Below are 17,931 nucleotides of genomic sequence, written 5' to 3' on the forward strand. Positions count from 1 at the left end.
CAGTTTCACAGATATACACCTTTCAAATACAATAACACAACTTTAGTCTCTTGAGAGGGCCCTTTCTCTTCATCGTATTCAATTTTTGAGATATTTTCTATATTCTAAAGACATATATATAAATGACGGTCGGTTAATACAAGGGTTAACAACAGTAACAACGACGACCTCGACCGTCGATTTTTTTATTTCTTACCTAACAAAAAACCGTTAACCACTACTAACTATTAAGAAATCTAGTAATTTGTCAGCTTCTTCCAATAGATTTAATTGCTGAAATCAGTTGATGTTTTTTTTGGTAAAAACAACAATTACAAAACTTTTGGTGTGGTCTGTTTGGTTTCGTTCACATCATTATCTTGACAAATTTTACTTGTCAAGTTAAAATCAAAACGGTTGATTAGCATATTACTACACACAGGTATTTGAAGCGAGTCGTAGTCAGCTCGGCTTTTAGCCATATATAATTTTGTTTCCTCACTTTACTACAACTGTCGACGAATTGGGGCCTTGCTAACGAATAAAAACCTCGACGGCGTTGTAGAGCTTCGCTTTTCCTTTCGGGGCTCCCACGAATTGCATTCAAATCCATGGAAAAAAGGGGAGAGCGAGAAAAGCAGTTAGAAGCACTCAATTATTTTTCTTTCTATCCAAAACACCCAAGCTTGCATACGTATAATCTTCCAAAGTCCACAACTGTGGGTGGACTCTTTAAGAAAATGACCGCCCATTCTACGATGCCCGTGCTTAGAGCTTGTGAGTTCCTACTTTTCCCCTTGTGAAATGAACGGGAACCCGACTTTCCTGCCTTGGCGCCAACGTTGTTCGTGCACTTGGCTGCTTCCTGTCTGTGGTCCGTTTTGCCTCTTCTGTGTGTCGGCGTAATTGCATCGCTATCATCGTAATGGCTTATCCAATTGCCTTAGGTGATTGTAGACCTGTCCTGTACCGCACTGAGAGCCTGGTACGGGGCCATGTGTGCGACACGGGTTCGCAACTTCAAAGCGTACGTATGCTGTCCATTCAGCGACTAATCATTAACCGATACGACGGCCAAATACACTGTACTTACCCTGTAATATTGCGATACGCAAAAAAGTGTCTAGTACAAAAATTATGCATGTGCAAAGTTACTTGAAAAGACTTTATAACGACCTGCTATATATAACTTGCTAAATTTTGCTTGTCAGATTTTTTAGCAGATATTAAAGGGAATTTGAAGAAAACTGGCACTTTTAAGAAACCTTCCTAATAGTGTTTGTCGTATTTCGACACCATCGGATAGTTATTTTGTACATAAATAATTTTTCGTTATATTTTTAAGTAATACTTCTCAAAAAGGTAGTTTCAGAAATCCATGAGGTAGTTGGAAAAGTACTCACCATCAATTTATAAATTCTAATCTTTAGACGGGTACATCTTTTCATATATTAAGAATACGATGCAGATGTTAGGCGTCACGTGAATTGAATACGCCCCAAAACCTAAGCCAAAAAACACAAAAGCGATTAAATAAGAACTTGTTCATTTATCGTTAATTAGCTTATTTTATTAAACGTGTTAAAGGTAAATAAATTACCCATGTTTAGATAAATCACTCATAAGTATATGCGCATCTATAAACAATTCTTCTACTTTTTAGGCACATTGCATGGTAAATAATCTTAAAAAGTTAAAAAGTCTCTCTTAAAATTGGATCAATAGACTAAACCTTTGTAGAAGCCTTTAATCCCTTCAGCGCGCTGGGTTCTTCGGACCACTTCTAAAAAGCCAGAATATTGCACATGCTGGTCCTGCAAGCGAGCACGAATCAACTGTTGAGGATAGGTGACTGCGGCGGCGATAAGCTTTGATATGGCGGCAAAAATCAGGTACTCCTTGGTCGTCAGACGATGTCGATTGACCTGTTTTGAGGAAGGACAACTCTGTGTAGGGAAGTGCCGCACAAGCAGAGAATTTCAACGGGTTCAAATTCGAGTTGATGAGACAGTGAGCAGTTTATTGACGCTGTTTTTATTATTTTTCAGACAGTCATAATCGGTCATATCTAAAAAATTTCTAGAATTATATGAGACCTTCAACTTTTTGTCCACTGTGTTAAAGCATCGCAAAGATGTTTGTGTAGAAGAGTGTACTTTGTGGAAATCCATAACTTAGTCCAGTTTCAAATAAAACAAAAACAATCGTTTCGTGTTCGTGTTTCAACACATATGCAGGATGATTTTTCACATCCAGGACGACGTACATGCAAGCTGTACTCGGCCTTCAGTTCCTCGTAGACCATAAATTGAATCGATCCATGCGCTACGTTAAAGACACCAGGTAGTAAACCTGAAAAAAAAGAGCGCTCCATTACTCAAAGCACGATCTTCGATAATTAATTAGAAATTTTACTACTAAATTTTTTAGCAGATATCAAAAGCACAAAAAAGTTATTTGAAAGCAGTATTTTCGGGGGGTGTGTCTCACGAGCATTTACAATAATGCACACTTGTAGTTCAACAATAAGCAAATAATTCGCGACGAACGACTGTAGGTAATTACGGTAAAATACTTCAGAGGTGTTTAATCAGTACTAAATTTCAATAACAAAGACTAAGCTTAAGTTTGAAGGGATATTCTTGCAATGGATACGTTTTCATTGTTCCTTGTCTAGCTTTTAATAACTAATTACAGTGTTCTGTATTTGGTCGAACCTATAGTGAACGGGCAGAATTATTACTGTTACATATGTACCCGGTATAAGCAGTTCTGTCTACACATCGCTCAACCTCTACAGTCAATGTAGAATAGATCAGTGTTGCTTCATCAGCCAACAGAGATATAAGAAAAAATAACGTAATTTTTGTATTGCTTACTTTGATTCAATAATACAGCAGGTCGAGGAGCCAAGAAATCAACCGACCGCTTAACATTTCCAGTGTATTTGTCGAATTACCTTGAGGCGACACAAAAGACTATGCGCCTTAACATGAGTTGCAGGTGCGATGTTCCGTGAAATGAACCAATCGTTAGGTGGCCGTTGTGTGCTAAAAGGGAACTGAACCCGAACGAGATGCTCACCAATAATATAACTAGACGCAATTACATTACAAAAACGAGGATAAATCCAGTGGTAGGTATTACAAGCGTCGAGCATTTTTCAACGACAGAACAAATCTAGCTCTGCATTATAATTGTTCGTCATACTAATTAGGACATACGCACCAGATTTCAGAGTTTACCGAATTTGCGGATATGTGCTGGCCAGCCTACTGATTCTCTACAGCCGGTAAGAATAGCTCAGCTCGTCAACGACCATCCTAGCCTTCAGGGAAAAATACCTACCGCGGGAACAAATATGTGTACCTCCCCTGAGATGAACTGTTAGCAATGAAGACACTTACTAAACTGCCCATGTAACAAATCTGATGATTATCAACTTCGATAACACAGCAGTCTTCGAACCGAAGTCTTGTGAGGCCTTTCACGCAGTTGCGGGAATTGTACTAAAGTTACGCTATATTAATGAAAAATATTTTTAAGTTGCATCACAATAAGTACATTTATTCTGTGTAACATACACTAAATTATTGACAAGACAGTGACTTAGTCGCACGCATAAACTATATAATTTATGAAAGATCATAGGTTTCACGACTAGGCTTTTTCATATATACCTCGAGGATGCTCAAATATCCGTGTAATATAAATATCGATGCATGCGTTAAATTCTACAATTAACTCACCCTTATATAGACTGCTGAAGCCCTCATACTTGACAACCTTTTGAAAAGCATCCACCATGCCGCTGTATCTCTTGGTCGCCGGCACATTCATGTAATGGTCAGAATACTGAAGACATAACCGCGTCTTCACCATCGACAGTGGATTGGTGATTACCTAAGACGAATTTCAAACAGGTTATCATTATAAATTTCCCATGACCCCCTATTTATGCAAACCTATTATATATATGTACATACTTTTTTAAATGTTTTCTGCGAATATAGTATTATTGTTATTACGTTGCAGTTAATGGGAACGTAAATCAGCACTATAAATACTGGGGATAAAGGAGAGCATAAACATTTATCAAGTATTTAACAGCAGGTCTGAAAAGAGGACAGAAAGTAATACGAGAAGTTAAATCAGATTTCCTTAAGATCATAAATATGAGTGAGTATGTATATATATATATATATATATATATGTATATACCTACTTACTTGTTTTTTGTTAATTTTTTTCTTTTTAACTTTACTTCTTTGGATGTTATCTGCAGTTTTCTTTACAGAGTCAACGTTTTGTGTGGCTCACAAAATTTTAGTTGCTCTAAAATGAATATAACGGACGACTACAATTTGTCACATTTATTTAACAGGTGAGAAAGTTACGGAAACATCTCACGATCTATGTGAGGCTTATGACAAGGATTCTACAGCTGAGAGTATTATTAAGACGTGGCGTGAACCAAAGATGGTATTGGCAAAAGTATTCCAAGGGAAATTGGGCTAAGCCAGTTTTGAACGAGGATAATTGTTAGATAAGTCGACGTCTTTTCGATGTCAAAAATGCGGTTTTTTGCCGTCCCACATAGCCATCTCTAGAGTCCGAAGTGAGGACAAAACTCGGCTATCTCTTTTTTGAAATGATTATAATAGGTCAACGAAAATAGTTTTAATCAGTATACAGCGCTTAGCCATCAGCAAACAAACAATATAAAAGACGCACGTACATTAAAAATGCCTGATATGAGATCACGGCCAAAGTTGATTTTGCCATGCTGGCCATATCTAATATTGCTTCAAGGCATTAAGGGACGTATGGCCATTTATGGCCATGCAGTTTATCTAATACTGTGATTTGCCTTTCTTATGCTATACTGCGGTCTGATCGTTGCTGTGTACTAAGTTTGCTATGGACTAGTAATATCTCTCATGCTACTGTTGGCTTATGACAGGTGATTTCCCATATACCAACTACTATAAATTCTCTTAACCACACTGAAACCTCCAACTCGCTGGCAATACCAATTAACACGGCTGAACGGCCTGACATACTTTGCCGGTTAGGTCCAAGGCTGGTTTTTGAAACTGGCATGGAAACATGCATGGAAACGTGCAGGCATACATATTCTGCATGTGACTAAAACCTGTCAACACCAATATCTTTGCTGAGGGCTGATTGCCCGATGCTGGGCAGGGAAGCTACATGGTACACTGGCCTAGTCTAACGCGTGATCGAGCTGTGTATCTAATAGGTTCTATCAATCATGTTGAGCTATCATGTTGAACTTCATTTTCTAACTTACTTGTGTTATGCAACCTGCCTCTGCTGCGGCCAGCATGTGCCTTGCAGGACCGAGATGTTCGACATCTTTTTGCGTGCCACTCGGGTGACTCCGCTCTGCTCTGCGTTGAGAGTTGAGCATATAGTTTTTGATCGAATGGTAGAAGAGGAAGTAGAGGCCCCAGGAGGTTCCATTTCCGATGCAGTTGGAGAACACTCCACGGTACAGACCCTTCACGCCCTCCTCACGAACGATCTTCGTTAACGCATTGCGAATACCCAGATATTGGGGCCGAGTTTTGAGCTGACCGTCGTTCACTGTACAATCAAATCGCAATCATAGAGATAAACATATGAAGAGAAAAGACACATCGCACCAGTGCAATTATAACAATAATCATAATAATGATAATAATAACTGGTAGCAACAACCGTAATTGATTATAATAATAGGATCAATATTCGTTTGCAATTTATTCATCCTGACGAAATATGTTTTGTTATGTTGCCAAAACTAATATTGGGTCGTTGAAAGGTAGTGACCGTTTTTCTAGCTTAGTGGCGCTAAGGTCACATACCTGTTGGGTCAGCGTTGGTCTCATTTGAAAGCTGAGATTTGGCAGTAAATATGCTAACTCTTAAAATGCCCATACAACATCTTGAAATTTAGTAAAATACACTATCTTTCCAATTTATTATGATTAAGACACAAGCTCACGAAAATGTGCGTTACTCATGGTCAAAATTCGTTATCGGGTGAAACGGCCCAAAGACGGTTCTGTTGCTTTCGTCCGGGAAATTTCGATATGAAAAGAGCTCCTTGTCGACCAGTTACGAAAAAAGATAATTAAATTGTTGCAAAGTTGAATAAAAGCGATATATGAGCGATCATAATATCACCAAGGAACTAACCATTTGAAAAAGCTGGCAACAAAAAACTTCGATGTTTGGGCGCCATACGAATTGACGTAAAAGAAATGACTTCGGACGTATTTCCATCTGCGAAACTCTACAGAAATTCGACTACAAAAAATCGAGCAGTCTCTAAAACAACTTATTCTAGGTGATGAAAAATGGACTGCATGCGACAGTCGTGTGCAAATAAAAATAAAATTGAAAAAGTGTACTCCATAACGTTTGGCCAGGCTGACGTCAAGAATGGCGTTTATTAAATATATATAATCCGGATTTTGCATCATTAGGCTATCATCTCTTTTGGTCTCTACGGAACATCTTCGGTAGCTAGCTCAGTGGAAGAATGCAAAAATCACTTGTCACAATTTTTCCTTCAAAATGTTACCGAAGTTCTACAGTGATAGTATTTCGTAGTGCTACCAGAAAAATTGCAACAAGTCATTGCTGGAAATGGCGTATATTGGGCTTAGTAATCATGTTTTTTAGTAAAAAGAGTGCTTTTGGTTTTAAGGCGGTCAATATTTTTTTTGGTAGACCGGATATTAGTGATTACGATTACTGTATATATAAATTAATAGTAATAAATAGATAAAATTTAGTAGCAAGCTGAAGTACAATACTGTGTTTCGGATAATGGCTAGGTAACATGAACCTGTCTACCCAGAACTTTGACACCAAAACCCTAGTACCGGTAGTACATAGGCGTATTATTTGAACATACTCGGTAATGTTTCCGTCTTTCCAAAACATATTATTTTGCACAAAACAGTTTCTCTTTTCAGAACTATTATTTAATGAACTTATCTGACTTCCTGTACCACAAACTAAATGAGATGCCCCTTATAATCCAAATGTGGGTGTTGTTTCTTAAACCACATGACTATATGGGTTTAGGTGAATTATAATAAATTATTTTTCTTATACCATAGTATACATAAAAGGTGCTTATTTTGTGTCATTGAGTTTAGTGCGATCTGCCACGTGTCAGGGCAAGCAAAAAGGTATTCGACCAACCTTAAATACTGCCCGTGTGGTTTCAGCGACCAATATTGTTGCCCCAATGGGCCAAATACATGTTGAAAGGATCATAGTGCCAGCTATGAAGGTAAACGATTTCGCTATCCATTAGAATGTTATTATGAAAGAATTAATTTGTATATATAATCCTGTTTAGAACGGACATGTGGTAGGCAATAGTCCTTTTTACTATCGCGTTAGACAAAAAGAATACTATTAAAAGATTAATGTAAATTAAAATTACCTATTTGTGGGCCCTTGATCCCATAGAATCAAAACTGCAAAACAAAGTGGATGGAATTTCATGTCATGTTACTAATACATGCCAACAGTAAAGCCGGGGGGGGGGGGGTATTCGATGACACTGTTTCGATTACTCCAACTAACGATGATAATAATATTTAAACTGATTTTTATAGATTCATACAGAAAAAGCATACTCAAATGGCTTGTCATTTTGAAAACAAATATTCCTCAGTATAGCTTTGTCATCCAATTGGGTTACATAGTAAGCAAAATGGTAACGTCCATTTGCAGAAGAGGATCAGTGACTGATACCCAAAAACTTCATGATCTCATGACCCAGTGCATTGTTTGGCTCATAAAAAAAAACTAGGATATAATACCACCCATATGCGGCGTTTACTTTTACCTACGATTCGCTAAAAACAAACTGATGAGTTGGGTTCGGATTTCTCCGCCTTCTGGTATTGTACAGATAGTCAGCTCTAATAGGATTTTATACATTTTCTTTCAGACACTGCGTTCTAAATTGAGTGTAATACTGTAGAGATAATGAGTGTGTACGTACAAAAAAAAAAGACATGTTTATCTTGTCACCGTCAGCCGCCTGCCGCTGTGCCAATTTGTAACGTGATTCGTTCTTAGTCCTAATATTCTTTCTGCACCGGCCACAACTAGCTCGCTCAACACGCGGTTCGACGGAAATGAATAGTCTAATGAAGTCCAGGCTTTCGTATAAACTACGCACGGAAAAAGCTCGAAGTGCTGATGTCATTCTACTACTAGCAATAATTAGTAGTAATTAATAGTAACTGCAATACACTAGATGTGCCGAGTTTGTCTTGATAGTTGTCTGTAACGTTATCAACAATCTTCGTCGTAAAGTGACATCGAAATTGAGACACTATTCTTATAACAAAGGTTTGAAGGAAGCTGAGTAAGATTCCGGTCATATTTCCTTAATATTATGATTATTGTTTCTGTTTTATAGAGATATAAGGAAAGAGCATACGACATTCGTGGTCTTAAATGTTTACACAATCTACTTTCACAGAAATATAGGCAGTTAGAGGCTTTGCGGCTCAGTAAAATACGTTAGCAGGTAGTTGGTAAGAATTTTCAAGCAGAATCAAAAAAATACATCTAACGATTTTCTTCTTAACAGACTCTATATGGAGACGTGAAGACCTTATGTGCTCAACGCCGATTTAATTCAAACTGAACTATCTTCATCTTGGTGACCCAAAGCAGTCCACTCCTGTGTCGTGGAGATTTCCCTTTTATCAACGCTAGGAAAGTGCAGGAAATCTAACTTTAGGTTATATCGATCTTAATAACACATTATCAAACAGCTGCTAGTCTGACCTACAACCACTAAATAACTATGATTTTCCACAATCGCCCTTAAAGAAGTGTTTCATATTATTGAGATGCTCCTGATTACGAGTTCCAATCGACTTGAAAATTCACTTAAGAACCTGAATTTGTTGCATCAGCAATAAATACTAAAGTTAAGAGTCTGCCAGTATCCCGGTGTGTACCTACTTTATGACGAAATCAGTAAAACTGTTGCATCTAGAAAGTACTCAACAAATAGTTTTAAAAGTATGCCTTTAAACCTCTAGGTCTCAATACATTAATTAACTAGATCTAAAACCAGTTGAAATACAGATATGTCGGACTGTTACATTAACGTCACCATTCAACAGGATTGTACCTGTTGAGCAGGCAAAACGGCCAGTCAATGGCCCCAACAACATGGCCGTTAACACCTGCGATGTTGTTATAACTGTCATCGTCTGTCAACTGAAAGTGCTCTTTTACTGTTACAGCAGGAGTAATACACATTGAAATTATGTGGACTCGTTGGAACGGTCCGGTTGCTTTTTACCGATTGCGATATCGCTCGTACGAGTGAGGGAAAATTGTTTCTGGTCGCCAGCTCCAAACGGCCTAAGAAATATTCATTTCCATCTTTTATCCTTTTGAATACGATCCATTACAATTTCCTATCCGCTTTCAGCTCACTCAGACTGGATGATCTCTAACAACATGAACACTATCAACCAAACCTTTTATACGACAGGACTTGCATTAGCAATAACAGCAACCGAACGACCTGCGAATGATCTGGGTTAGAATGGGATACGCACAAATCAAACGCCATTAACTAAATGAGGGCAGAGTCAAGTCTGTGGCTCCAAAAACAGGCAAAATGCTGAAAGTATGAACAAAAATGAAATGGTAATGAAGATAAGAAAAGTGAAAGCTTCCACAAATCTTTGCGTTTAATACTTACAAGTGGATCGTAAGGTCTTTGGCTATTTTACTTATATGAATAAATCTTCATCACCACTTATTCATTACGAATCCCTCCCACTAAAGGGTTCTAATTGAACCGTTTCTCGCTGGAATTGTTTGGAATTAAAATAATGTGGTGAATAGATATCATGGTAAATATTTTCTAACTTTGAAATTCGAATTAACGATGGCCGCATGTTCATGGTTACCCTAATCTTAAAGAGATGTGTGTTACCCATCTAGGCCATTCCGCGGCCGTCAGAATTTAACACGACAATGAAGTCTAACATGATGAAAAGCAGGTACTAGTATAACGCGAATATGGACATTTTACGGCGTACGATTTGTTCTATGAATAGATGAAGGGTACAATATAAAAGTTCTCAGGTAATATTATGGAGTTTTAACAAAGTAAAAAAACAAACACATTTATGGTAGAAAGACGAATTTTTCGCTCAAGAGTATTTGCTGAGATCGACCCCTGGTATGCATATCCTTAAAACTCTGTCTGCGTGTTCGGGCGATTCCGGATGGGTTTCGTTATAAATCCGCATTAGAGTAATCTCTTACGACAAAATTTCCGATGAACGATAAAAATAAGCGATAAAAGACAGCTACTCGATAACGCCGATGTTTGTATTATAGTAAGTTCCTTATATCTATCGGTTGACCGTAAAAAATATCTTTCGAGCATACGCGGTCGATGCGCAGGGATCGTTTGTTTGATCTTATTTCTACAGCTGTCAGGATTTCGCCAATATTATGGACAACAAATTCTTTTACTAATTTTGACTTTTAATGTATCACAACGCCTACCAGTTGAATAGGCTGATTTATAGGTGGATTGTTGCGCATATTTTGTTAGGTAATCTTGTCAATCGACTGCGCTAAAGGCACTGTTTTACGCTTTTAATAATAATAATAATACCCTCATAATTTATAATGGTCCCCGTGACTCCTTTCAATGATTCGCTTTATCGACTTTAACGCATTTCGCTGGACTAAGGAGGTGTAGCGACTAGAAGAGGGTTTCTGCACGAACAGCATATGTGCATAGGTTTTTGTATTTCGTGGAATAAGTTAGATGGAACAGCTTGAAAGGCGAATCCCTCAACTGAAAAAAAACTCCAGGTAGCAATTGTTGCAAGCAATATTTGCCTGTTGCGACTTCCAGTTTTTATCAACAGCTTTTTCCACATAAAAAGTTCTCTTGATAAAACATCAGTTTCCGTTGGAAGCGGTTCGCATAAAAAGTCCATTGCAGCGTGTCGATCCATGACGATTTCTGCATGATCACTGCGATGCAAGAATGTTTCAGTTAAGTTACTCTGATCTACCTTGTTTAGTAGCTTTTCGTATTAATCAACACCGTTAGAAAATACAGAAATGGTAGAGAGTTTAGAGCTTAAGAGCGTTAAAGAGCTCTCTTTTGGTGCTTGTAGTTAACACAAGCCTACCAATTGAAGTCAAGGAATATAACAGGAATAATTTTTAGGCGTGGTAACAACGCTGCGTGTAATGTTTCTAATTTTCTTCTATTATTAGTCCCCACGTACACTAACGACTTAATTCCTTTAATGGATACAAGCTTGCTGATACAACCACAGCGGTATCTAATAAAAAGGGACCTAGAGCCGTAATGTTTTTGGCATAATCACCCCTTATTAAATGATACGTCTGATCATATTGTTTTTACTTGAGTACTGTCTCGTGTAATCCAGTCCTCCAGGCTAGATTAGTCACTAACCGTTTCCCCTTGCGCCCTTTCATGTCCCTCTCAAATGCCTTACTGCAATGTCTCCATTTTATAGACATGTTTTGACACCAATTCGTTTTGTACTCTTTGGCAACAAAGTGCCTGCGAATAGCTCCTATATGTTGGGCACATTTGGGTTACATTGCTTGGCAGGGCTTTTGCAAACAAGTGACGAATGCCTGTTGCTGGCTTGGGGACATCAGACTTGTCGAGGAACCGTTGTCCCAGAAAAGAAAGGACAGTACTTTTCAGCGAGGGAATCTACAATAGAGATCAAAATTTGCGACCAAAATATTTCGGTCTTTTCACATCTGGATCAATTAAACTATGTGATTAAAAAACTCGTCTTAAACATCGGTTATTCCTTGTTAGCATGACAATGCTAATCAAAAGGCAAACCAGTAATGGGTAAAAAACAACAGGGACACAGTCGCAAGTTAGGACGAAATCGGTAACGACTTTAATGGCTTGGGAACGTTGGCAGTACTGCTAAAGCTGTAACGTCATTTTAATCTATGACCCTTACTAGTGGAAGTTTAAACGAAAGGCAAATAACAAATACACACTTTGTACAAGTAAGTATGTTGCCCATCTTGATATAAACAAAGCTCTACAGCAGTAGAAAGAAAAATACGTCTTTAGTACACACATAGTATATGACTAACATTTTCAACGGTATTGATCACTTACCCTCTTTTTTCCCAGTTTTCATAGTTCTATTGACAACTAAGACCAGCCAACAATAATTAACCATTTTACGAAGACTAAGCAAGCGGTTTAGCGTACGTGACTTAGAAAATAAGCACAGGAAAAAGCAACCATCCATCCGGACAGGTGTCACAATAGAATCTGTATAACATAATTTATGCATGGTCTATTGCCGGCCCACCTCTTGCTTTTGCTTCGGCTGCCGTGCCTTACAGCAACGAAAATCGCATCCCACTCTCTAGACGCACTATTTGAACCTCCCTGTCACAGATACCAACGTACCATACAAGTAATGCCAAAATAACAGCTTCCTAAACAAACGTAGTGAATCAATCGATGCTGAGACGGATTGCCTGACGATAACATGACGGGAGTAAAACCCTGGCTGTGCCAAATACCTTTAACAGCGATTGTCGCTGTCGCGAAGAGCGACAGGCTGTACTGATTAAAATGAACTATTCGTATACGCGACATCGAGTTAGCTGGCAGTTTTGTTGTTGTTGCTGTTGTCGATTTGAGGGACGCTCGCTGGAAATGCCAACAGTAATGCCTGTCGACGCGGGTCCGCACTGAACAAAAACAAACAAAATAAAGCTAGCGCCCTTTCGGGACTAAGAAAGCCAAGCAATTACTTTCCAGTATCTTTCAATTTGTTATTCTTGTTTTCTTAGGATTTCTGTTTCATATATTAGATTATCTTCTCGTTATGCACGCACGTACCTGCTAGGCGAATCCTGAGCAGATCGAGGGGATGAAGTATTAGGGTAGAGGTTACTCCTCCAGCGATTCCGGCGAGCATAGGTTCAAACTGTAGTTTCGGCAGGAACGTTTGCCAGAATCGAGTCCTCGGAACCATCGTTCCGGTCGCCGTTGTTGTCGACAGTGGTGAAGCTGTTGGTATCGCGGCGACTGCTGCTGCCGCTACTGCTGGTGATGTCTTCGGGCTGACGATTGAGCTGCTGCTATCATTGTGACCATGATGGCTACTCGAGTTGGTGCTACTGCCAATTAGATGAGGGCCAGTTGCATTTTTAGTCAAAGACGAAGACGTCGTTTTATTGATACCGCTACTACTGCTGCTGCTGCTGCTGCTACTGCTGTTTCTGGTAGTGGTTTTGCTACTTGACATCTCTAGCAACTGCTGTTGGTGTCGCTGTTGTTGTTGGTGCTGCTGCTGAGGTTGCTCGAACAACCCCATGGTGTCAGTATCGTGCCGTCTTTCTTCGTGGTATGATCTTTTCGCACACAGACTCTCACACACGCAACACACACACGCAGACAGACACAAAAAAATTGCCAGACAGACAGACTGAGGACACGAAGTTGGGCAAACAAGCAGCTGGGTACAGGGTGAACTGGATCTGCTCTAAAGGAACAAGCTACTGTCGAGAGGCACAACAGAAACAACTGTCGTTTACAGGTGATAGTAATCGTGATTAACAACCACAGTCGTAGTCGGCATCATAGAAAATATTCGCACAGAGTAAAATCGTTGAGCAGAATGGGCGATTCGCAAGTGAACGAAAGTACCGTTGTTCGCCCTTAAATACACGCACTTCCTCGAAACTCACGAAAAATACACTCACATAACCTGAGATTAAACAAAAAATAACCGAGCTACACTGAGCTAATGCACAAAAAGAAACAAAAACAGAGACAGAGTACTGTTTATGTTATTAATTTGTTTGTTCTTGCGGGCGAAAACACTTGATCGAATATTATAAGCGTTGTCGAATAATACCGGTGGTCAAGCTAAGAACAACTGCAGCACAGCCTCACCGAAATTGTCCCGTGCCCACGATGCAAGGGACAGCATAAACACAACAGACACAAGGGTCGACTTGTTATTTTTGCTGATTATTATTATTATGTGACGGTTCGTGAACCATGGCCTCTGGTAATACCAATATTATGATGTTGCACTTTGATAGATAAATATATACATAGATCGATAAACAAAAGCAACAATCTCGTCGCTATGGCTTATTTCTCCTTTTTTCGTTTCGGTTTTTCGAGATGGTTTTTGCTGCGAAAAACACACGACCCGCGCTTTTTGTTTTCGACTCACTCTGGCGGTGGGGGCGAAAACGGGGTCGGTCGTTCGTACAGTGGCGGCCGTAGAAAAGGACATATGTAGGCCACGACACGCCGTCCTCGCTTTACTTCGTTCACTTTTTGTGTGTCTGTCGTCTTTTCTAGCGGTAGTAGGCTCCTCCGGACTTCTCAAACGAAGAAGTCAGAGGTATGGCGATGACCGCTCGTCGCGACGCAAGCGGCGCTCGAAATGGCGGCGCCGATGCAAATTCTTTTGCGACTGCTGTAGTTGTCGTGGATGTCGTCGCGCCGAGTTCGTCAACAGCCCGTTCATGGTCCTCTTGTTGCATTCGCCGCGATTGGGGGCGATTCACAAAGAGAAACCAGTATAGATTTTGATGATTGATTCGTTCGAGCAAAACTGGCTAGCAGCAAATTCGATGAGGTGTTGTGCGCCCGAGCCGGCTAACCAGGGGGTATGGCTGATTCAACTGCTGATAGAGAATGGCCAATGGCTTAGCGGTGGAACAGGAGCTCAGCGCGCGCGAACGGATGCACAATGATGCTATAATCGTTTTTCCATAGCCGATATCCGTATTTCATTCACCCCCGTGGTTGGAATCCGACAGGGGATATTGGCAGCAGAAATTCTGCTTCGCACAAACAACGCCCCCACAATCGAAGTTGTACAAACAACAGCAAAACCGCGAATATAACAATGAGTCTCTGACACTGGCAAGCGCCATCTTCGATTCGACAGACCTCGCTCCTCGTCGCCCACCATAGAACGCTAGCTGCGACGGTGGCAGTGATAGAAGCTTGAAGTACAAATAATGCGGTCGAATCGTACATGAGCGCGCGGGACTACAATAGATAGTGCTTGCCGTATGTCCTTGCATTAAAAATTGAAATAAAAAGAGCTCAACAGAGGGCGTTCAGAGTCAACGTGTGTACATGATTAAATTAAGCAAAGATCATAATAACAAAAATGTCGAAAGCAAGAGTCGAAGCTTATGAGCGTATGAATTTTGTGTCATGAATTGTCCAGTATATACCGAAAAATTATGTGTGTGTAAATTGTTTATAAATTTTCATTCAATACTAATGCTTTGCCATGTACTTGGCTATCATGTATATCATACATCTACAAAGAGTAGTTACATTTATGTATTATCCTGCAGCCCCTCGGAGGGCACTGACAGCCAATGATCTTTCCTGCATAACAAACGTATTTCAAAAGAATTTACCATTGCTTAAATAATTTATCACACATTTATTTTCATATGTAAAAAAAAGCTTTTAAACCTTAGGGCCGCCTAAAGCGGTCTGTTCTGCTTACAACTTATTATTAACTTAAATTGCTTACAGCACACATCTGTGTTGCGTTAAAAATGTAGGTTTTGCTGTGGATATCCGCAAATTTCTGGTCATAGACAGCGATAACGTGGTTTAACTGTAGGTCAGAGTAACCACCATGAACGTGGCTAAATATCTCATCTACGACTTAGGTCATCGCTCACGTGCCCGAATCATTTAAAACTGCCGCCTAACAAAGACCGATCCGAGTGAGAAAGCTGGTGATCGGATTTAAGTGATATCGTTACCAGTGAACGCTATTAACATCGTTAATCTGGAGGCTGTTCCAATTCTACTGTTCTGTACACGGAAAGTGTTAAAGCCTCGAGCAATACCATTTGCAACAGACTAATCGACAATTTTTATCCTCTCTCACTTTTGAAAGGTCTTACAATAGCTGAACGTCATGGCTTTGAATAGAGGAAATCGCTAATTAACTTTAAATAAATGGCCAGATCCTATTGCGCTGCCGTTCACGCTGAGACTTATGAACATTTGTTTGTTTGTTTGTTTGTTTGTTAGCGTCGAAAAACGAACAAAAAAAAAAGCAGTTTTAATTGTATAATAGAGTTTTCAATTCTCTATTAGGTTTCTGTAGATAGGCCAGCAATGGTAGGTACGCGAGGAAGCGGTCCAATTCGTATGAGAAGAAGACATCTGCAAATAGAATTCCTACATATTCTAATTATAATATGTATTAATTATTCTGTAAATTCTTGTCCATTACTCCTTTTTGCTGGAGTTTATGTAATAAGATTTGCAACCAACTCTATTAAGGCGAATGGACAACTTATTGCTGCACCAAGGTGCCTGTTTCATAGGCTATCTTTCAGTTAGCTTTGTGTACATTTTCTTAAAAATATTTTATACAAAGGTTACTTTAGCGACAGCCGTGGGGTTTCGATGGTCCATTTTGTGAAAATCTAAATCGAAAAGACAGCAGGAGGTTCATTTCCTTTGGCTTGTTCGCGATTGCGCATTGTTATCTGAATATCATTTACTTGGTACTTTAATTGCTATAAAGGATATGCATCCTTGTTCATTTTATCGCTGCGTACTGATTCGGGGCGGACTTTGTACGTTCGAAGAGTTTTAATTAATGTCTGCCCGGTAGGCAACTAGAAGGCCCAGTGGAAATTAATGATAGATAGCGCCAGAGCACATAGATCGCTTGTAATAATTGGTCTATTCACGAGGACTTCTTATAAATTATAAATTATCTAAAAAAATGTGTATGAATTATTATTTAAGATAAAAAAAAAAGTATCTCTAAACATTCGTATTTTTATATATGGCTTAGGTAAGAAGATTTGCCAGGAGCTCGCAGAATAATGGTTTTAGCAATACTTGTCTTTTGTCGTCAGTTCCAGCTACAGCCCACGCATGGTGGTTATGATGGCTGTGTAAAAAGCTTTAGCGACATCTTTAAGTCCTATGAAATTCGGTAGATCAGACTTACGAAATGCAAAATATCGATCTCGTAGCACATGTGAAAGCTTGCAAAGATTCCCCTCACAGATTGCACTGGGTTTCGTCACCATCTATGGAAGAAGCCTCGTAAGATCCGCTATATTTTATAGAAGCGCAGTACTTTTAGTTTTACTTCTCTACTGTAGATTTATATTTAATTTAACTAGTATTAGAGTGGCCAACGTCACTGAGCTCAATTGTTCGTATTTGTTGTGCTGAGGGATTTTTCTAACAAAAGGGTTGAGTAATGCTTTCAGACGATCCAGTCTATTAAAAAAAGTCACCTGGATACCCTTTACTGGAAGTCGCTGGTTCAGGTTTGCCGAAAACCTTTTTACACGTAATATGTGTATCTATAAGGCAATATATGCCAACTCTACGAAGAATACATCTATCTCTTGTGGGCCGTATTTGGGGAAATGATCTTTTACTATAATTTTTGATGATATTGTGGCTAGGCTAAACGAAAGCGTAATATAAAAGCTGTTTTTGCTTAGTACATTTCAAGCCGCTACAACTTTCATTTGAAGTAGATATGCGTTAAGCTGTGATTCCAACAGCAATATATATATATATGTTTATAGATTTTCGTTATAGCGTATGTTTTGGATAATTTATGTCCTAAGATAGCTAAGCCTAGAATGTACTGATAAGTCGCTCTCATAGGTTTCAAAAGAATAATTAAAAGATACTACTCCGAAAAAAATGATGGCAAAGATAATTCGTCATGGAGAGTTCTGTTATTTCGAAGCTGTTTTCCCGTAAAGGTATTGATATCGAATTTCTAAAACATGAATTTTTGTCAATGGATTATCGTCTGCTCAACACATGATAAACGACTACTTATCTACTATTGTCTT

General features: G+C 39.1%; 1 protein-coding gene across 1 annotated transcript; it reads right to left on the reverse strand.

Annotated features, from left to right (window-relative positions):
* Window positions 1–137: 137 nt before the first annotated feature.
* On the reverse strand, window positions 138–15,016 carry LOC111272792 (solute carrier family 25 member 32). Its single transcript, XM_022854418.2, has 7 exons — window positions 12,932–15,016; window positions 5,294–5,589; window positions 3,729–3,882; window positions 2,246–2,331; window positions 1,712–1,904; window positions 1,383–1,484; window positions 138–1,073 (listed from the first exon to the last, which is right to left on the reverse strand). The coding sequence occupies exons 1-6, from the start codon at window positions 13,407–13,409 to the stop codon at window positions 1,399–1,401; spliced, it is 1,293 nt and encodes a 430-aa protein (XP_022710153.1). The 5' UTR covers window positions 13,410–15,016; the 3' UTR covers window positions 138–1,073; window positions 1,383–1,398.
* Between the last annotated feature and the right edge of the window lie 2,915 nt (window positions 15,017–17,931).

The sequence above is a fragment of the Varroa jacobsoni genome, unplaced genomic scaffold, assembly GCF_002532875.2.
Source record: "Varroa jacobsoni isolate VJ856 unplaced genomic scaffold, vjacob_1.0 contig03282, whole genome shotgun sequence".
Lineage (NCBI taxonomy): Eukaryota > Metazoa > Arthropoda > Arachnida > Mesostigmata > Varroidae > Varroa > Varroa jacobsoni.